The 23,068-nt window shown below is 40.7% G+C and overlaps 1 protein-coding gene across 2 annotated transcripts in view; it reads left to right on the forward strand.

The window, feature by feature from the left end:
• Window positions 1-23,068, forward strand: part of LOC111857877 (kelch-like protein 29) — a 115,654-nt gene that overhangs the window by 87,985 nt on the left and 4,601 nt on the right. For both annotated transcript variants that reach the window (XM_023839094.2, XM_023839093.2), the window contains exons 8-11: window positions 1,601-1,799; window positions 9,176-9,358; window positions 9,993-10,173; window positions 17,259-17,452. In XM_023839094.2, coding sequence (XP_023694862.1) covers window positions 1,601-1,799; window positions 9,176-9,358; window positions 9,993-10,173; window positions 17,259-17,452 — 757 coding nt within the window. The remainder of the gene's footprint in view (window positions 1-1,600; window positions 1,800-9,175; window positions 9,359-9,992; window positions 10,174-17,258; window positions 17,453-23,068) is intronic.

Below are 23,068 nucleotides of genomic sequence, written 5' to 3' on the forward strand. Positions count from 1 at the left end.
TTTAAAGAAAATAATTCTCAGCACAGAAGCATGACCGAAATAGCTTTGCCCTGTTCAGCGGTAAGGAATTGCATTTCACACTGAGCCCCTTCTCAGTGTTTGATCTGCTGATCCACATTGACGCTGCTGAAACGGACGGGCAAAAAAAAAACACTTAATGGAATAGTTTAATCCATGATGTCTTTCCAATACGTTTGTTTAGTGAATCAGTTGAAGACCTCATACAGTTTTGGAGGGACCACATAGTTGCACTAAGTGTGTATATATATATATATATATGGATGTGTGTGTGTGTGTGTTTGTTAGTGTGTGATTATATTTATATATATATATTAATATAAGTATTTAAATATAATATATAATATATAAATGCGTGGCCCCTGAAATAGGACAGCCTCTGATCATCTGCATTTCCAAGCATTTCATTACCTGTTATGTGGATTATGGAATTGGAATCCTTTTTGAATATTTTTTTCTTACCAGTTTTTCCAAGAAGAAGACCTGAAAAATAAGTAGAAAAAAAGTGTGATGTACATCTTCCATTTCTGCTTATGCGATACAGCAGCGTTTCCCAACCCGGTTCTCTAGGACCCGCAGACAGTCCACGTTTTTGCAGGGAGCTGGGAGGGAGCAAAATCATGGACGGGCTGGGGGTCCTAGAGAACCGGGTTGGGAAACGCTGCAGTAGAGGATCATGGTGAGCTTGGCCTCTATCCCAGGAAGCACAGGGCACAAGGCAGGGGGCACTCTGGACGGGCTACCAGCCCATTGTAGAGCCCACATTCGTGTGGAATGCAGGCCTTTTAAGAATAAAAGGCCACAGGAGGTATTTGTTAAATACAGTAACAGGTTCATAGTTCTTGAGCTATTTGAAATAATTGGTCTTTCTTTGATTAATTCTGCAGAAACCTAGTAGAGCCAGTCAAGATGCATTACACGTTATTAAACTAATGAATAAATGATGTGGTGGTGCTGCCTGGTTTCTTTGTGGTTAATATGCATGTAATGCACAATATTCATTCCGCATCGTGGGATGTACAGTCCAGGTAGTTTTTCACTAATATGCCAGCATTTTTTAAATTATTATGTGTGCGCATATATAATATATTTTTTGAGATGTTATGTGGGCATTCAGACAAAAGACTTTTTTCTTTTAAAGTAATCTGGTAATATTGATGAATATAGATTAATACTTACTGCCTGTAAGGTGTAATTAAATGAGTCTACTACCCTTGAAGTTCCATAACTGGTAATTTGACAGTTTAAACAATACTACAGTAATAATAAATCTGCTATTAAAAGATTAGTGCAGTTTTATGACCATGCAAAACCATGTTTTAAAAGTGACACTGCTGTGTAGGATCAAACTGAGGGTGTGTTTTTTGTCCCCTAATCCTTCAGTTTATCAAGCACTTTCAACAGGGGGGGGGGGGGGCAAACCTCGTGGGCACCACGCGAATGCATGGTCTGATTGATGTTAAACATGGCTGCTGTGTATTTGTAATATACACTATTGTATGTGTGCCCATTCTCCACACCAGACAATGACATTCTCCCCTCCTCTCTCTCCTTCTCTCAACTCTCCCTCTTACTTTCTCAGCATGTTTCCGAACTGCTGGCCGTGGTGCGTTTGCCTTTCATTCACCCCAGTTATCTCCTGAACGTCGTGGATAACGAGGACCTGATAAAATCCTCGGAAGCGTGCCGCGACCTGGTCAACGAGGCCAAGCGCTATCACATGCTGCCTCACGCCCGCCAGGAGATGCAGACGCCCAGGACTCGGCCGCGGCTCTCCGCAGGTACGGTCCTCCCCTACCGGCCTGTAACCCAGCAGCAGCAGTCTTTACATATTCAGTAGCTACTTTGGCTTTATTTTGCTTCCCCATTCCGCATCTTCTGCTTATTGATTTGAATTCTTCAGCCAAATGTCAGTGTATACATAATAAGGTCTTGCCGCCACGACAAACAAACTCCTTTAGCCACCCGTCGTTTTGTAATAAGTCTGCATCGTAGCCAGGTAACTGTAAACCGAGACGGCAAATGCTAATTTGAGACGTATGTGACCCTGACAGCTTCCTATGAAATCTTATTGTTGACTGTAGCGACAACCGTGGGCCTGATATCACAAACGAAGGTGTCATTTTTCAAAAGGTGGTCGTGTTATGAAGTTTTATTTCGCATCCGTGGTGACTCCAACACAGAGTGCCGCACCCTCCCTTGTTCTGTGGTAACAAGGTAACCTTGGTGTAATTGTTGGAAATGAGATTCGCTTAATATACTTAATGAACAGCAACCAGGTGTTTTAAAATAAACGTAAAAACAAGCCATTATTACCCCCCCCATGAGAAGTTCAAGGCATGAACGCTTTACATAACTAATTCACAAGATGCGAAAGAATATTTACTCAGACGATCTCTGGGGTCAGCCATGCAGCTTCAGTCTGGGAGGATTTTAATTGGGGTGGCTCGTTCGCAGTAAAGGAGATGACAGATGATGCTAACCGCCATTGCACCCCCTTGACCCAAATCATCCCCAATTAATCCGAACAGTGAAAATCGGGTCCCGACCTGCAGGATGTGGCTTCTCATGTCAGAGTACCTGCATCCCCCTGAGGTCCAGAGCCCTTTAAAAGAAAAAAACGCAAAAATAAAGTTTCGGATTTGAAATTTTAACGTTGAACATTTTCCCTAAGGCGAAATTTGCAGGGACATTGAACTGAACAGCAGCACAGAAAAAAATAATAAAACATATATATCATTATAGCTAAATGGGTGAGTTCATTGTACAGCATATCATATATACACACGCGCACACACACACACACACACACACACAGTTGTGTAATCCTATCTTTTTGGGGACCGCTCATTCATTTCTATGGGGAAAAATGCTAATACTAACTATGACAACCTTAAACCTTCCCCAGTCCTAACCATAACCATAAGTAACCAAACAAAATACAAGAGTTTTTGCATTTTTAGTTTTTTAATTGCAGTCACAGATTTTTCTAAAATGTGTATTCATCACATTGTGTGGACATTTGGTCTCCACAAGGTAAGGTACACCTGGACCACACACACACACACACACACATATGTATATACACACACATAGTTCAATAAGTCAGTCAAATACATCTTAATTTCTTTTAATACCTGTGGTAGTAATATGTAAATTAAATTTCCTGACTTAACAATAGAATTCTTCATATAGTCATAACCACATAGCTGTAATATCCTTGAAATGAGACTATCAGGATGAATATGTTAGCCAGCAGTTTAGGTTTTATGATGCCAATTTACAAATTACCCGCTGAGCTGATGGCTAACCATGATATTAGCAAATGCAGCTCGATGTTTGTTTCCTTGAAGACGATATTAAAATAAAGTAGTAACATGCTTGCTGCATATTGCTTTCTTTCTAACAAATAATCAAGATTATCCATTATACAAATGTTCTTTTTAAACTAAGTTTGATGCAGTCGACAGTTTACTAAGGAAGTTTTGTGAGTCAAAGGAACAACATATAAGTTTTGCTATAATGCTGCGATTGCAGGTTTAGAAGTAGCTATAATGTTTTGATTGCAAAAGGAGTGGGGGGGGGGGGGGAATAGATGTTGTGTAAAATGCATAATTTATCTCTTGACTTTAAGGGTTTTTCTGTGGCTGACGCTCAAGGGTTTTCAGTTAAATGCATTAATAATAAAGAATTTCTTGTATTTTTTTTCCTACATATTGAAAAAAATAGTGTTTGTGCATCTGCTGGGAAGTAAGATATTTTAGCGTTGGTGGATTGTTTTTTTTTTTCTTTTTGAGTTTTGCATTGACCATCTGGAGCACAGTCTGGTGACTGTCAGGGTCATAACCTTACAGTTTGAAATGTGCGGTGGGGTGTGCTGTAGCCTGAAGCTAGATTTAGAGGAGATTTTTTTGTGTTGTTTGCCCTCAAACTTAAAATGTGGGCAGGAGATATAGTTAGGTTTTTTTTTTTTTTTTTTTTTGGAGACAAGCACAGAGCAGCCATCTGATTTGGGTGGATAAATCTCTCAAGCAAAGAGATGTTATCTAAAAAAACAAAAAAAAAACAAATTTCGGAACAAGGTCAGCCTGAAAAGATATGGTGGGTTCAAAAGCACAAACTGTAGGACAAAGGGTATTTTCTGCCTGCCTATTGTCCCCTGTGGTGCTGGAAAGCCAAGCCTAGCAGGACGTCATGACTTGTCCCAGGCGTTCCTCTCCTAATGATGCAGCGGCGAATAGTCAAAGCTCTGTCATACCTGGAGGTCCTCTGTGCACAGGGGTACCTCTCATCCTCAGTTGAAATGCATGGCTAAACATCATTCATTACTGCTAAATCTGTCTTCTCGCTTACTTCTCATACCTCTGTGTCTCCTGCTGGCTATAAATGAGCATACGGCTTAAAGATCACAGTTTTAACATTTGCGCGCTGATAATTCTGTAAATTACAGCAGCAGTGTAGTCAGGTCCTTGAGGTACAAGTTATGAGAATTTAGCTTACGCTGTGCAAATGTTAAACTGCCAAAAAAGAAATAAATTCTACTTATCGACAAAAATACATAAAAGATATCCTTCCTTGCAGGACCTGAATATAAAACAAAGAAAGCTACTTTTTTTTGCATGTTTTTTTTTTTTTTTTAAACTTTAGTTCTTTCTCCACATCACGTCTAAAATGGTGGCCATGCTTTAAAGTCCTCTCCAAATAGCTGCATTCCCAGATATCTTCTCAGGAAGCTTAACAGATGCCCATGAGGTAGCTGGTTATGATGGAGCACCTGCTGTAGTGAAGTGCAATTTTGCTTACCTATTGAAAACTTGGAAGAACTTCTCTTTCCAAAAAATCTGGGCCAAAAAAATGTCACTCACTGGTCACAATTTAAATGCATATGCGGGCCCACATCTGCGTCATGCATGAAGGAGTTGGGCTGACACTCTTCACCACGGTAACTCTGAGATGATTTTTGCAAGACAAAAAAATGTGAAGTTGAGCAATACGATGGACAAAATGTTTATAGATCTATGAATTATGTATACCACATGGTAACAGCCAGCAATGAAAATCTCTATATAGATGCATATTTTTGCCAAATGTTTCACTGGTTTTTTTAAACCTATTTAAACATTTTAGCATGTTTACACAACACTTAAGCTGCATCATGAACCACGCAGATGTATATGTATCTGTCCTACGCTGATGTGAATAATGTCAATAATAAATATTGATCACATTTCTAGCAGATCAGTTGAGACTATTGAAATCATTAGAGCAACACATTTTAAGTATGTTATAAAAATCATTTTAACATATGAGTGCTGTAACAAACAAAAGCAATTTGTTGCCTACTGTATATGATCTGGTATGGGAGTTTTTTTCAGAACCAACAAGCAGTGTTTGAAACTTGAGATCTTTGAATACTTCAAAACAGGAGGGTTTTATTTCTTGATGGAAAGACAGTCCTCTGTTCTGCAAGCAAGTTTAACTGTATGGGGGCAAGCGTGTTTGTTCCTTTAAGAATAAAAATAATAATAATCAAGTCTGTATAATTCTTTTGCTCATACATATTACTGTAACAAATGCAAGTCTGCTTAAGTATGAAAAATCATTCATAAAGCGAATTCATGCTGATTTTAATTCACATACAAATTCAGATTTCGAACTCTAGAGCAAGAAATATAGTGAAATAAGAACTGAATAGGTTCTAGGTAATTTAACTGATACCGTTTTCCAGAGTAGATACTTTGAATTAGATATGAAAGTGACTCTTGAGAGAATTGATTTAGGGGATTTGCTGTTCTCCGAACCGTTATTCATTATTTGTTTTGTTTTGTATTTTTTTGTAGCTGATAGAATAAAACTCAGAGGTGGTGGCTCACTCTGCTTGTGACCTCCAAGGTGTCACCTCATCGGAATCATACAGGTCGCTTCTCAGATCCGGGCTTTTCCTGAGCAGAGACCCCAGACGTGTAATACGACTAGGGGTCTAATTACTAGATTCCATCATAACCCTCACAGCCTCAGGTGTTATCTAGGAGTGATAAGTCTCTCTTTCTAGCCGGTATTTTGTCAACAATGTACGAGGGGAGATTAGTACCAGTGTTTGACATTGTAAGACTAGTGTTAGGGTTTTTTTTTTTTCTAACTCCACTGGTGGAATTAAATAGTATCCCATAATAGAAGTGTCAGGCAGTAAGTGGGACGTGAATGGCAGTTCATGCCCTTGAGTTACGGATACACTCCAGTGATACTGCGCTCTGCGGGGGGAACATGGCCTACAGTCAAGTCTGCAGCCTCTAGCAGCTCACCATAACTCAGTGTGTCTTCTCAGCTCGGCTACTTAAGCGGGTGCTGCTGCATGATGTCTGTTTGGGGGGGGGGGTCCTTTTTTATTATTATTTTTTAATTAATTGCTTTCTGAGTGAAACCACAGCTCAGTGCATAGCATTGTGGCCTTACGCCCCCCTGGGCTGAAAGCCTGATTCCCGCACCTGTGTGTGTGTGTGTGTGTGTGCGTGTGTGTGTGTGTGTGTGTGTGTGTGTGTTAGATCGATGGTATTCATAGCCTTGGTTTTATTGAGCTAGTATCGGGAAAATTTCATTGTAGAGTCTTAAAGCACTTATCTAAGTCGCTCTGGCTAAGGGCGTCTGCCAAATGCTGTAAATGTAAATGTGTGTGTGTGTGTGTGTGTGTGTGTGTGTGTGTGTGTGTGTGTGTGTGTGTGGATGGGTGCTAATGTTCAGTATCAGTTTGTGACCATTGTCTTGTCTTTACTGCATGTATGTACTGTATATGTATGACTGCCTTTGACAACCACAGACAAATTCCCTGTATGTGTGAACATACTTGGCCAAATAAACCTGATTCTGTTCCTCCTGGGGTCACATCCTTAAGGGAATTGGTACATCTGAATCGGCCATATTATGTGATGATGTATGTGTGCCGTCAGTGATGGGTCTGGCTGGCGTTGCGTCCAGGGCGTCCTCTGACTTGTGACCCGTGTGTTTTCCTGTGACGCTGCACCGGATAACTAGTTATGGAAGATTGATGCATAGATGGGTGCCCTCACTGAACAGGCTACGTGAGCAGACTCGCAATCAGCAGAGGGGCAGTGTCTCTACTGGGTCAAAGTAAGCCAGGTTAAGTCCCATATGTAGGTGTCACTTGTAGCACTTGAGTTTTTCCCCATGAATCAAGATTGTTTCTTCGTTTCTTCATTGTAAAACTTCATTTACAGCCCAATTTGTTAGACCTTGGAGGAAAGGCATTATTGCCTTTTTAGGCTTTGGAATAGATTGTTTCCTGGAATGCTTTGTTTTGTGTATCGCAGCTGTAATTATTTCTTTATTACGCCTTGTAAATCCGTGGGAAAATTCCTCTTGGGCATTTCGGGGAAATTCAGCGGTGCTATTTTACGTTACCTGCCTGACCAAAGAAACAGAGCAAAACGAGAGGTGAGAGTGAGAGAACACATGCAGTCCACGGATTGTTCAGGGGAGAGATGGACACACAATGGACTCCTGTGATTGGTAGAACTGCTAACAGATACCTCTAAATTTCCTCTGATTGGTTCCTGACTTCAGTCAGATGCAGGCTCGGAAATGGTGGACTGGTGGGCAGTGTGCGGCTGTCTGGGTTACTGCAGGTCACTGTGCCTGTGATCAGACGTTTGCTGGTTCAGATCCTGGGGCTGAGAGAGTATAATGCTGCCGTTGGGCCACAGTGGCCTAACCCTGAACTGTGACCCCAAAATTTGTTGTTACCCGAACATATATCTGTGTTACACGGAATGCCAGACTGGATAAGTGAAAAGACACTGGATGAATAAAGTACCACTATTCTATTCTATGAATTTGCCATCCCTCATGCACTCAATGGCTGCCATGCCATCCTTTGGTTTGAGTCAAATAATGCAAGTTTAACAAAAAACATGTAAATCCTGCTCAGCTGTGGAAATGTTAGGAAACGGCAGCCGAGCTCTGAGCTTTGTGAGCTTGGTATCAACCGGAGAATCGAAAGTAATAGTTTCTGTAGCACAGGAACTCAGCCTTGTGATGCTCTCAATACCCCCCTTACTAGACAAGTCAAATGCATTTCTTGCGCTTTAAGAAAAAAATACTCTGGATAAACGGGCCAAACTCTCAGGGAAATCCTGCAGAAAGGGTCCTTCCACCTGCTTGCGTGTGTGGGTTTGCATAGATAGTGTGGTAAAACCTGAAACCTCCTTACTATTGGGGAAATTTTTAGGTCCCCATTTGGATAACCTCAACTGAATAATAATCTGTGAATGCAATCAAGAAAGTAAAAATGTCACAAGTCTTGTATTTTGTTTACTTATGGTTAACGTTAGGGCTCAGTAGGGGTTAAGGTGTTCCCTGTTTCTGCTCGTTTCCTCTGAGTACTTCATTTTCCTTCTACAGTCAAAGAACATGCAGCTAGGCTAATTTGTGTCTGTAAATTGCTGTATTTTAATTGTGCGTGTGAATGTGTGTTTGAGTCCTGCAATGGACTGGCCTGCCTTCCAAGGTGTGTCCCAGCCTGAGCTCCAGCCAGCACCCCCCCTCCACTCGAGCCTGACTAGGATAAGTGTTTGGAAGATGGATAGATGGATTTTATTAGCAATCTGCTCAGTGTACCATTGTACAACCAATGTTCCAGATGATTTATTTTTTAAGGAAAAACAGACCAAACTAAATGGAATCACATTTTATTTATGGACTACATGCACTCTGTATTTAGATGCTGCAGGAGAACAGATGGCGGAGACTTAACTGCCGTAACTCCAAAATTAAGTAATATTTTAATTTGTTGCATGTTTTTTTTTTTTATAAAATATTTTATATCTTTGTCCACGAGGTTATAAAAATAAGCTGTTTAAAGCCAAGTTAATCATTTTATGCTCAGAGCACCTCATACTGCTTTGAAAAATTATGAGGACGTATAACTCAAAGCAAATATTGTATCATGCAGATTACAGTTTTTCTGGACTCGCCACATTTTTCACTGTCCCATAGTTATGATCGTTGGCTGTTCCATGTTCCACCTAAAACCTCGACCTCATAGCACACGTTAGCTCCTACTGCCCTGATCTCTCTCTCTCTCTCTCTCTCTCTATCTCTCTCTATCTCTCTCTCTCTCTCTCTCTCTCTCTCTCTTCCCCAGGTGTGGCAGAAGTGATCGTATTGGTGGGCGGACGGCAGGCCATTGGGATGAACCAGCGCTCGTTGACCGCCGTCACGTGCTTCAACCCCCAGAACAACAAATGGTACCCCCTGGCCAGCTTGCCTTTCTATGACCGCGAGTTCTTCAGTGTGATTTCAGCGGGTGATAATATCTATCTGTCAGGTATGCCAGTGTATGTGCCTTGGGTGTGTCAGTTTCAGGTCTTTTGCCCCCTGCTGGGCTACCAGTTAGCTCACATTATAGTGCATCTCAACCATGCGCTTTAGTTCTATGGATAAAAATGATTTTAATTTTCCCCATCCTGTCTCCCTGTTTAAGGCTGTTTTTGTATTCATTTTATTATTTATCTATCTATATTATTATGTATTGTTTGTGCTGGTTTTTCTGTGTTTTTTGCAGTGTGCACACTTACATTTGCTTGTAAGGTGAGACATAAATCTGATGTATCTCAATAGTCGTATTAATGAATAAATTGCATTCTAATATAAGCAGCAAAAATCAAATGTCCTAATTAACGTCAGGTATAGCTCCATGATTTAATTCCGGCCATTATAACGTAAACTATTATTTAGTTAAAACTCGCAACTTGCCTCATTCTCTTCTTTTTTTTCCCCCACCATAGATGCATTAGATTAGATGATCCAGTTTTAATTCATGTGAAGTTGATCTCTCAAGGCTTTGTGATGAAACTGAACCTGACAGTGACCCAACATTTTTGTTTTTTATTTTTTTTAGAACGTGTGAGGGGAGGGTGGATTTCACAACTTATTAACATATGGATCATCTTTCTGTGTAGGTGGCATGGAATCTGGAGTTCTGCTGTCAGATGTGTGGTGTTACATGTCGCTGCTGGATAATTGGAACCTGGTGTCCCGGATGACAGTCCCTCGATATAGACACAACAGCGTGGTGTATGATGGGAAACTCTACACCCTTGGAGGACTTGGGTTGGCGGGGAACCTGGATCATGTGGAAAGGTAAAGTCAAGTCTGCTCATTCTTGCTCCCTTGAGTTTATATTCAAATAACGAGAAGATCGACTTTATTGATCCCAGTTGGAAATCACTGTGCATACAGCAGAAAGGTATGTAGAGTACAGACAAACATACATATACACGCTCAGAAAAAAGGATACCATTTTATACCTTTGCTTGTCACTGGGGCTGTACCCTCAAGGGTCTGCCAATCATACCCTTACCTGTAGCTAATTGTAACTTTTATGGTACAGAATTGGAGTTTGAGGAATATTTTTGTACCATTGGGGGAGGAACATTAACATTGTTTGTACAGTACCTTGAGGAGTCCATATCTATACCTTAAAAGCCCCAGTGACACACAGAGGTACAGACTGATACCCTTTTTTCTGAGAGTATAGTGCAAAACAAAGTGCAACGACAATATACATGGTGCAAGCGAGTGCAACCATTATATATTAATGAGTTTCTGCTGTGACTGAAACCCTCATCTGGATAGATGATTGCTGTTATCGGCACTGTTCTGTGTGCGGTATGTGTTGTTTTTCAGTACATTATGCCTGCTAATGTGATTATTTCTGATTGGTAGAGTGGTTGCCTTTATTGAATGATTGGCTGTGCGACATCATGAAAGCCATAATGGCTGATTAGTGAGCTTAGTTGCATGAGTCAGCAGCCTGCACAGATGTCTCTTGGTATCCTGGTACCTACTCCCCATGCAAGAAATGTTAGCAGTACTAGAATGGAATGTGGCTTCTACGAGGCTTATATTGTACATTTGACTGCATTTGCAAGGGTATAAAGCGTCTCTGGGACGATCACAGTTCAAACTTCATTTGGGAAGGGGTGGTGTTTGGAGAACCTAGATAACATGTGCTTAGTTGGTCTCCTTTGGTTTCGGTGTTTTTAAAAGACTAAGGAGAATCAGATCAGCCTATCAGGCCCTACAGAGGACTGAAGCTGGAGTGTAGCGACTGGTCCATCGCTTAGGTCAGAGAGGCGAGCCCCTATGTTTCATTGCTAAGAGCTTCTCTGTGTGACAACTGGGGCCGGGAACGTTGGATGGCATCTCCTCCCAGCGGGAGGGGAACTGCAGAAATTGAAGCCAACACTCTTGCGACATGGAGGCGATTACCCACACACCTGGGGCAAAAGCTGTCCAAGGTACAGTGGGGATGGCCTGGAAGTATTAAGCCCTCCCCCCGTCAACCCCAACCTGGAATTCTGTGCAGTCGCTGTTCCCTGACTCAATTTCAAAGGTCTCTGATATCGTAAGTCTTACCTGGGCGCCTCGAGCCCGTGTCCAGAACAGACAAGGCTTCAAGCGGAGCTGAAAGCTTGACCGCCTCTGATCGTGTCCTTGTTGGGAGCCTCGTTTCCTGCCCCCGGGGCCAAACATGACAGATGGCGCCGCTGGGACCTCTAGGAGGGGGGAGAGGTCCATCGACGTGTAAGTTGGACCACATTAGGCACGGTTGGCACCTTGCTGTCTGGCAGGGAGATCCGCTTCACTGCCGGCCCATCCCTTTCAGAATCTGTAACAGGGTCAAGAATGCGGGTTGCGGCTCAAGGAGAGCGACTGAGCCAAGCTTTAGCATAAACGTCATGTGTGACCGCCAGACTTGTCCTCAGCACCGCCTCATTGTGCAGGCGATGGTCCTATGTTGCTTATTGCTTACATTTTATTGACCACGCTAACACGGTTTTGCCTCATCTTCAGTGAGAAGGACTTAATCTCTAATGCTTGTTCCTCTTCTGAAGGTCTGGGAGAACAGGCCTTTAACAATGAAAGTAATTATAGGAGAATGTGATCAGTATGAAGAATATATGATAGAAGATGACATGAGCACACATTTTTCAGCTTGATTGTGGATTGAAACCATGAAGTAGTGCTGTAGATGTTTGGTGGGTTTTTTTTTTGTGTTTTACATGTGCTTATTTTTGGGGATTTACGAACGTGGGCTTCAGGGTTCGGACAGATATCTGACTTCATCCTTTTGAGCGAATCGGGAATTGTTGGTCTTTCCCAGGAAGTGACTGGGTGCATTCCGTGATATCCATCTTTCGCTCGGTTACAGATTTGTCACGCAAAGGAATACTTGGAAAGCTTAGATGAGTAGATGAGAGAGAGAAAGAGAGGGAGGGGGGGAGACAATGTGGCAGAAATAAAAATATAAGCAGTGTAATGTCAGATAGATAAAGAAGGAGTATTTAACAGTCACGATTCAGTTTCTATGCATTTTTATAGTGATCTGGTTTCACACTTTTGTAAAACTTCGTTCACCAACAAAGCAAGATGTAAACAGAACTCCAATAATTAGGGCATGCATTAAAATGGACACATACATATATAATTAAGTAATACACACGAAGCTTTGTGCAATCTTTCGGCCATTTTGAACAAACAGTTCTGTAATATAGGAATTTATAATTGGAACAGTTGGTGGTACACAGATGCAGACGGGAAGGAAGTACAGTATAGAAAATTTACCCAAACCCTGACTCTCATATTGATGAAATGCTACAGAGATGCTAGAAACTAGGCTGGATCTGCCGCACGTACCGTTCTCTGTATTATACAAAGAGGACAATGCACAAGGAGGACAATGCAAACAATGCATGCATGGGTATGACTCTTCACGGTAGACATTGCAGCATTTTTTTAAAGAAATACTTCTGCGATGATATAAGGGTGTCACTGTATATCAGTAGCTTGTTTTTGTTCTTTGCTTTGAGTTCCGGTGAGTCAGGCTTTCCTTAAGGTCGACTGTGCCTAATGTTGCATAGCGAGAGGCTTCTTTGCCAAGCTGTGGTTGCTTTCTCGCTCGGCCTATTGACAGATCTCACAGTTCTAGCCTCTTGCCCTAACTCCTATTTTGAGGTCCATTATCCATCTTCTCTGAAGTTTTCCTTTCTCCCAACATTTTCCACTTTAATATTAAGCTGTATATTAGTTTCTTAAAGCTAGATTTCTGACAGGCTTTAGTAATTTCAATGAATGAAAATAATTTCCAAATACTGCTGGCACAGCAAATCATCGTTACCTTTATTACGAAAGTCGCACGTTGATTAAAAGTTTGCTTTGTTGTTTTTTATAGATTTGATTACCGTTTTGAAATGTTGCATGCATGCATGCTGGCCATAATCAATTTTTGTTCCAATAACAATAATGAAATCCTAAGAATCAGGTCACCTCTATTGACCTTAAAGGCAATAATCAAATCGACCATTTCTCTAAATTATTCTTAGACTTTCTTTTCCTGTAGATTTTTCCATTATATAAACTCTTATTCTCATCATCGACAAATGTGGGATGAATCTCTCTTCCTTCTCTTTACCTGGCATTCCATACACATATGAAAATGATCTTTGATGTCTTTTCTTTCAGTCCATTTGCAAAGAAATCTCGTTCCTCTCCGTTCGGCGCGGATATTAATCTCTCGCTGTGCGCGGGAGCCACATCGGGCTAATCCAGTACTTCATGGGATTAGGGAACTTTAAAAACTTGACTGCCTGCTGGGCTTTCATCTGGCTGATTCCTGTTCCTCTTCCTTAGGACACCTGGAGATTTAAAATTAGCTCTCCTTTATTGCATCTTAGACTTTCCTGAAATGCCTTCCTCTTCTCTGTCTACCATTTTAACCGGTTTGTATTTTATTTTTTTTGTAATGACAATGTGTTGGATTTCTTATTATGTTTAAAAAAACAGCAGTCTTTGTTCAATCGTTGATATTATTTGTAGAGATACAAGAAGTAGATTATTTTATGTTGTTGGTTACACTCTGGCATGTAATTTATGACCAAACATCAAGTGCATATACAGGCCTAGTGTCCTCTAATGGAATGAAACATTGTTTTTTTGTTTTTTTAGTAAATTGATCATATTGAGTACAGGTTTTGTGTTTTTTTTTTTTTTTTTTTTTCAAATTTCTTTTATTTTTGGTGACACCACAGGATTAAGAAAATTTGACTTTTGGTCATAAATGACAAGTTCCAGTATGAGCCTTTCTAGTGAGTTCTCTAGTGGAATGAAACACTGGTTTATTTACCATGTTGATCAGTTTAATAAGTGAGTGACGTTAACTGTTCAAAATTTCCTATTTTTGTTACGCAGAAAAAATACTTTATCTTGATTGTTCTTATAAATTAGTGAACAGGATTAAAGACAAACGACAAGTTTCTTATAATACTGGACATTAGTGCATGAGATGAATATGAAAGAATGGTCAGTGATGTGGATGTATTGTATCTAAACCTTTGGCATTAAAGGTGCAAATGTTGATACATAATTAAATAACTGCACCGAAAGCTTGTGGTCAGAACCCTGTATTCTGCCACTGTTGGGGATGTGTTTTCCATAGAATGTGGCGGAACTACCTTAAAAAGTTGCAGTGAATGGGAAGCCATTGTGTTTGCTCATTCAGCTCTGTAGGAACTTTTGAAACTCAGCTTCCATGATTATCTTCAGCCAACATTCGCTCCCATTGTTTGTCCAATAACAGAGCAAACACAAACTGATTGCTCTGTCCCGCGGTCCAAAATTCTGTAGTTTCGAATTGGCTACAGATAGGGAATTGTCAAGTCGGAAAGCAATTTACTCCTGCTTAACAAAATATTTCTTATCTGTTTGTTTATAATTTAACTTGTGTATTTAAAAACGTTTCAGCCTCAGGAAACAGTTATGAGAAGCTAATTAGAAAATCCATTAGCATGCTGGAACATTGTACATTATAATTAAAACTTGCAGCAGGTCAGAATGATCTTTATTTGATTCATTGTATTGTTGCTGTTGTGAAAATCTGGTATAAAGTGTCATCAGTAAAACCACAGATCATATTCCTGAATCATAGTCACTGAAACACAGCATTAATAAACCTTGGGCAATGGGAAGGCGGCTTGCGTGTTGACAGTTCAGCCAGCCTTAACCATGCAAAGTCTTGACAGCCCTGGCAGGGAATTGCCACATCGAGCTCACAGCAGGTTACTGAGGTCTTAAATACCAGTTGTGTCATGGTACATTTCCCATGGGAAGTGCAGCGATACTTTGAATTTAACCAGCTGAGTGCTCCCCGCTCCGCTGTCGATGATTCTGTGTCAAACAGTATCTAAAGCTATACATGTGATGTTATCTGGTCTCTAAAACGAAAAATAATAATAATAAACTAATATTTCTCATTCTTCCAAAATGTATTTTCCCTTTGAACCCATATGCAGTGACATCTCATGCACATTTTGCAGAGGTGGAAAGATCTGGTCCAGAAAGTACAAATCCAGACCAAGGTTTTGTTTCAACCAACCAGTTGACTACTTTGTGACTGTGACTTTATACTCAACTGCTTGTTGAGACAAAATCTTGGTCTGGATTTCTGCTTTCTGGAGCTGAACTTTCCACCTCTGGTGATTTTGTTAATGGTTATTGGACCGACATTGAGTAAAGATTCCAAAATGGTGGAACGCAAGAACCACTAGAATATCTTTTTAAAGTTCACTGGGCGCAGAAGAGAACCATGGCACCCTGCAGCAGTTCTGCTTCCAGATGTTCTCGTCCTGTGTATAATCTATGCCCCTTTCCTCTGAAATCCATAAAGATCCATAAAAAAAATTATGTTCAGCCACCCGGTCGACTTATTTACGACCTGTTAGACGTCTAATGTCTGTAAATGAGATCGTGAGTTTCAGCATCGGTTTCATATTGTCAGTCTCAGCATGCCTTTTTAAGGCTAGCCTCATTGCCATCTGTACACAGGAGTCATGCTGGGAGATCAACATGTCTTGCTTCAGCCACGTGCAATGTGTTTTCACCGCCGCCCTGCAGGTGCCTGCCGTTGGCTCACATGCACTACATGATCAAGTGCATTTGGCTGGTACCATTATTTTCAGTGAGTTTGTGCCATTTCCTGATGTCAACGTTACTGTGATGGGTCAACAATTCAGAATGCATCTCTGATTACATTTTAGATGCATCTAGTTCTCAACCCGAAAATTAGTCCTATAATTGTGAAAATGTCCCCGAGTTTCAAATATTATTTTGTATAGAAACCACATTAAATGTGAAGGTAAGCTGAACAATATATAGCACTTTACATGCACACAGCATAGGTATACATATTGAACATATTCGTGTTTGGCCTCAAAACTCACATGAAGGCTAATAATGATGAGCAAGCAAAATGGTGATTACTTTGTGGAGGTTTAAGCAGGAATATATGCATAGCAACTAAGCTACATGGAATTACAATAACAATAAATGTAACAGTTTTGTAGCTAAACTATTGTATTAAAAGTGAGGTCAGTTAGCTAATCATATAAGTTTTATCAATTAACACAATGGCTTCTGCGTGAGGGTTTGAACCAATGAATGTTGCAGGATATGTAACGCTTTCTCAAAGGTAGATGTTCCACACAAACTCCAAAATCACGTAATTATTCGTTTAGCAGGCAATTAATTTATAATAAATGTTAATATCATATATTTAATTGCGCTATCATGTCACTATTCCAGCTGATTGGCTTGCTTCGATTTGACTGATAAGGGGACTTGTATGTTGCGGCAAAATTGGGGTTTTCAGTCCACATTAGCGAATCCGCCTCATTCTCATTCCCTGTCCAATTTGCCGTCACTCAGCAGGCAGCCAAAGCAGCCACTCTCGCAGTCCCTGTAGCCCTTCTGAATCTGGATTTAGAATCTGGGTCACACAGCCCTTAATCAAAGGCTCATCAGATATCATATTGCACAATCACTTCAGCTCCAACCTGCGGGTATCTCCTGTTGGATACGTTAAGGAAGATTCATCTTTGGTGCAATTGTGTTAATCCTCTAAACAATCCACTCAGAGATTAGGTTCGGGTGTGTTGTGAATCTCGTTTAACTATGATGAATGAAATACTCAGGGTGTGACCCCCCCCGCCCCCAACTTTACCTGTTTGTAATTCGAAAGGAATGCACAGGTAAAAATAGAAATGTTTTAAAGCTATTGCATCCTGGATTCATGAATATTTATATAAACATCGAGGGTGGGGGGTGGAACTCTTAGCAAACCTCGGAGCGAAACTTTTTGATTAGTAAGCAAAACATTATTTTTATTTCAGGTATGACACCATCACGAACCAATGGGAGACTGTTTCTCCGTTGCCCAAACCGGTCTATTCAGCGGCAGCTACGGTGTGTGGGGGCCGGATCTACGTGTTCGGTGGGGTGAACGAAGCAGGTCGGTCAGCAGGCGTCCTACAGTCTTTCATACCTCAAACAAATACGTGGAGCTTCATAGAGTCACCGATGATTGGTAAGACCTTGGAATAAGATCTCACATTTTTTATATTAAAATCTCAGACTATTTCAGTCATTTCTTAAATGGCACCATTTTTCAGTTTGTTTAGTTAGTTAATTTAAGCCAAATCTTTTACTGTGGCAATTACCGTTGCTTTAAAATAGGAAACATTTCAGGGGCCTTAGTTAAGGAATTGGCCTTTTGATCTTCTACCACTACTGGAGCCGCTGGCCTTAGAAAAATATTCATGTTTGGGAAGCGGATCACTTAAAAACTCCCACTTTATAAAATCAGACATCAACTTATGTTGTGTGCCCTCTCAGCGTAACTGGGTAATTAAGGCATTTGGAATTAGTCCACTGACTTACCATTTTGAAAACAGAATGCAGAATTCATAATTGTGTGTGTGTCTGTGTGTGTGTGGATTATGTTTATATTACATTGTGGGGACCATTTTTCAGGTCCCCACAAAGACCTGTGACTGCAATCAAAAAACTAAAAGTGCCAAAAGTCCCAAATTTAGTTTGGTTACTTACGGTTAAGGTTAGGGCTGGGTAGGGGTTAACCCCTACCCTGCCCTAACCATAACCATAAGTAACCTAACAAAATACAAGAGTTTTTGCATTTTTAGTTTTTACATAGCAGTCACCGATTTTTATAAAATAGAGTTTTCCCTTATGGGGACCAGGAAACCGGTCCCCATACAGTAAATGAAAAAGGACATTATGTCCCCATAAGGATAGGTAAACCCGCTCTCTCTCTCTCACACACACACACTCTCTCTCACACACACACACACGGTTGTATTCATATCTTTGTGGGGAGCATCTATTCATTTCTATGGACAAAACCCTAATCCCAACATGACACCCTTAAGGTTGTCATAGCTAATGTTAGCATTTTTCCCATTGAAATGAATGAGCGGTCCCCATAAGGATATGTTTACCCTACGTGTGTGTGTGTGTGTGTGTGTGATGGATACTGTAAATCAGGGGTCTCCAACTCCGGTCCTTGAGAGCTACTGTCCAGTAGCCTTTCTATCATACCTGGCTTCTGATGAGCCACACCTGTTCTCAGGTGAATACCAGGAACAGGTGTGGCTCATCAGAAGCAAAGTAGGATAGAAAACCTACTGGGTAGTAGATCTTCAGGACCGGAGTTGGAGACCCCTGCTGTAAATGTATTGATAGGACGGGGGGGGGCGGGTATGGGTGTGGTAAGCACCTACTCAGGATCTTTCTACTTTTTTGCTCAAGTGTTTAATTTATTTGCACCTTTTACAGCTCTGTTATCTTATGGGACCAGCATCGCATCTGCGGTCTGCCGATGAAATGTTGTTTTGCGGTACATAACTATACTGTATCTGTAATCGATTTGCTGATGAAAATAGCATTTTGCATTTGTTGATTTTTCCATGTTTTTTTTTTTTTTGTAAAAACGAAAATCCTCTTTGGATATTTTTCGGTTAGTGAAAACAAAAGCAAAAGCAAAGTGGCATAAAGTGAATATTGATAAAGCATGGGATACATGCATACTGTATGCAAATGAACAGTAATGCAATAAAGAAATAGCTGATACTTGTTACACATCTTGTTGGCTGGCTAGACTGTTTCGGTTTCCAAACCTCTCCTCAGGGGCACCCCAGCCATTCTCTGTGTTCATTAATTAAATAACTTGTCTAGATATTGATTAGACAAACATGGTATACTTGTGGTCCAGTCATTAAAGACATGGGTATATTAAACGGTTACTGTAAATACTGGGGTAACTTGAGGAGAGGTTTTGAAATGGACAAGTTAGCACACCCTTATAGACGTAAATTACACTAACATAAAGATAATTTAAACATTATTTTCTTTGGTAACCTCAATCTTTTGTACAGTGCTGTGTATGATTCACAATCTACAAGGGCAGTGTGATTCAGTAAACATCTGGACCACAGCTTCATTACTTTTTGATTATTTTTACAGCATTAGTGATTATGACAACATGGCCTTGTTTACCTATTATCCTCAGAGATTCTGTGTTTACCTCAGGTCCTCAAATTAGATAAGCACTATGGTGAAGATGATAAAGACCTGCATGATAGGGACTGGGAGGCAAGGTGAAGATGGAGTTTGTGAGGTGATATTGGCTGGAATGGAGAAGGTGGAGGCCTGGTGGAGTGAAATGCTTTTCCTTTAGGCACCAGGAATGACCTCTCACTTGTGTTTTGAATGGATTCCTCGACGCTTCTAGATCAGTGATTGGAACGGAATTGAATCCGGATGGTGCGATTGATTTTCACACCCAACCATTCGCCATGGCAAAATAGCAAATTGTGTATTTACATCTTTGACACCTCTGAAATAAATGTAGAAGGTCAGTGTTTTTGACTAAGCAAAAGAATCCATGTCATCTCCGTTCTACGTGTTTGTGCCGTATTTCAGTTCTCTCATATCCTGTTGCTGTCCGCCTTTTTCCATGCCCTTTGTCATCACATGCGCTCAGTCGGCTCCCCCCAGTGACCCTCCTTTCTTTTCCTCCACGTTCGTATAGTCAGTCGTATATGTTGCTTTCCTACTGTATAAATGAGCTGTCATCACAGGCTAGGGGGGAAAGTAGCGCAGGATCAAGGGGATGCTGGTCTTTATAGGGAAGTATGACAACAATTCGATGCACACGTTACATGCCGGCGAGATGGCGTGAGCGACGAAAGCTGATTTCGCTGCACGACCTGCGAATAATTTGTTTCACAGTTTGTGGGCGACCCGCGGTAAACAAGCCCCCTTTAATGTCCATTTGCACCAAATTCCGACTGCTCTTCCTTTGTGCCTTTAACCGCAGGGTCACTTGAAGAAGCAGTTTAATTTTAATTCACCGCCATCTTCCTTATCAAAACGAATGATATCTAGATATTCAGCCACTCCTGGAAACTGTCAGCACTTATAGTGATTCACTAAAAATAACACCAAATGCAGACTACAAGATGATTGGTGTCTTTAAAATGGATCAGTTGAAGTAAAGTGTTTATTGGTCTTTTTGTTGATTCCTACCTGCAGCTGCAGCTGCACCTGCTCAGGTCGGCAGACTGACGCTCCGCAATCTAAGTGAGGGTGGGGGGTCTGGCTGCGTCCCGCAAAATGTATGCTGAGAACGTTCCCAGAGACCTCCTGTTTGTTCTTCATACAAGCCCCCTCAGATGAGGGGCCTCTTCCTGATACTGGTCCCAGTGCGGGTGCTGGAGAGAAGGGTACAATGCATCAAAGATCAGAGACGGAGGAGTTTGTGAAGTGTAGTCGCAGAGATTAAAGCCAGATGCAGGAAATTAGATCAAGCAAAAGATCCATGTTCTTCTCCCGGGGCAGGTTGGGAATGATATAGTAATTTTTTCATATTTGAACCAGGGAATTGAACGGTGGGGGAGCAGATTGATTATGATTTTATATACTTGATAAAGTTCTTGCTTAATTAATAGATGGCTACTGTCTTGTTGTACTAACACACAGTTAACTGTTGCTTGTGAGGATCATTTGAAATAAAACAACTCTCCATTAGTACATTAACAAAAGATTGTTATGCATCATTGTTTTATACTAGATGTAGCTGAAATCGTCATGAAATCAGTTTTTGTTTTAAATTTTGTTTGCTTATTCATTTACTGTAACAGTGCAGACAGACTGAGACTGGGATGCCTTTTTTGTCTCTCTTTTTTGTTCCTACAATAACGGTAGTCTTTTTGCCACTAGGCTCTGTGTCATGTGGTTTATTAGCTCATTACTGTCCTTTGATGGGCAGGCATCTGTTCCGGAGTGTCCCATGCCTCATGCCGTGTGATGTTTCGGATAAGATAAGGCTCACTGTGATCCTGTATTGCAGTGTTTCTCAATCTAGTCCTTGTGGACCCACAGACAGACCATGTTTTTGCTGGAGCTCGGAGGGAGCAAAAATGTGGACCGGCTGTGGGTTCCTGAGGACCAGATTGGGAAACACTGCTGTATTGCATAAGCAGTTACGGAGAATAAAAAATGGAATGCTTGTGTTTACACATTGCACCATTCTGTAAGTTCTGTAAGGCTTCTTTTGGAGGATGCAGATCTCCGGTCTTTTGCTCTTGTCTTCTCTGTTGGCCCAGTAGCTGGGAAGCTACTGATGTCTATCAAATATTCGCCAAAAAAATCAAGCCATTTTTTTGTGTACTAAATGGTATGAGTCTGGGACTTTTGTAAAATTCACTTAAAAATAAAAGTAATTCTAGCTGTTTAGTTTTTGGCTAAGCTGTCTGCAGTTTAGCAATGCAGTAATATTGTCTGACTGAAGCCCCAAATGAATCTGAACGAGCCCCAAATGATTTCTGTGGCTCCGATGTTTTAACAACCAGGCTCTCAGTTTGAGAACTCTTGGACAGATTACAGTAGGTCTCTGGCCTTAGACCTAGATGTCTTAAAATCACAGCCACACTTGTCTGATATGAAATTGGGTTCTGGTCCAGAATCTACCAAGGTTCTTACTCTGTCCTCAGTGAGGTCCTCTACTGTGGAATTTGGAACTGTTCAACTATAACAATAATAATATTTAAAGTAATTTTATTACAAAGTGTGAAATTAAGTGCAACTTTATTTCATAGTTTCTGCAGGAATGAAATGGTTGCACCTTGCATTTCCTTCTAGCTATATAGATATACTTTTTTAAGAATAAATGCTGAAAATAAAATTGTCATCAGAGCAAGAAATGTCAGGAAATACGGAAACCAGAGGCGTAAAAAATATGTGACAGTGTGGTGTTATGTACAATGTATTTTATGTGAAGTAGTATTAAGTTAAAAGGTACTTCAAATTCAGTTTCAATCTCCCCTGGTTTGTAGATTTAAGTGTCTGACAAAGCAAAGAAATGAGGAAGATACAGTATTTATGGATACTATGAAGGACTACAGTGATTTTTTTTGTCATGCAAGTATAAATTATTGATGACCTCCCCCCCCACCCCCCTTTTGTGTAAATGTAGAAGAATCACTTGGGTGCTTAATGTTCTTGCTCTGAACTGCTCTTTCTCCCTGAGGAACGTATAGATGTCTCAATGACCGATGGTGACTTCTGACTTTTAGTGTTTTTGTATTTTTTTGCCCTTGTTCATAGCTTCGGGTGCAGCTCTGATGTGATTGAACCGTGCTGTCAGGCACAGATAATTGTATTTTAAGGAAAAGCGGGGTCCGTCAATAGCGTACCATGGACCAACATTGCAAGCTGCTCCTGAGATGTTTGTAATACTAAGGGAAGTCCAAGACTCATTCTTAAATCCAGGACATACACTTTTCAAGACAGATTAGCAGTTGCAATATCACCTATAGGTATCTTTCATCCATCCATCCATCCATCCATCCATCCATCCTTCATTTACTTATCCAGTACTGGGTCATGTTGAGCCTAAAGTCTATCCCAAGACACACAGCAAATGTTCCTGTATGCCCCGAACATCTTACCTAGTACAAATAATCAAATGCAAGAAACAACTGCGTACAGTTATACAAATAATATTTTCACTTTTATACTAACATAATAATAATAAATTGTGACACCGGCAGTAATTTATTATTATTTTTAATCCAGTCCCCTGTGTGTACCTGATTACTCAGGCGAGGGATAAAACTTTGCA

This window comes from Paramormyrops kingsleyae, chromosome 14 (genome assembly GCF_048594095.1).
Source record: "Paramormyrops kingsleyae isolate MSU_618 chromosome 14, PKINGS_0.4, whole genome shotgun sequence".
Lineage (NCBI taxonomy): Eukaryota > Metazoa > Chordata > Actinopteri > Osteoglossiformes > Mormyridae > Paramormyrops > Paramormyrops kingsleyae.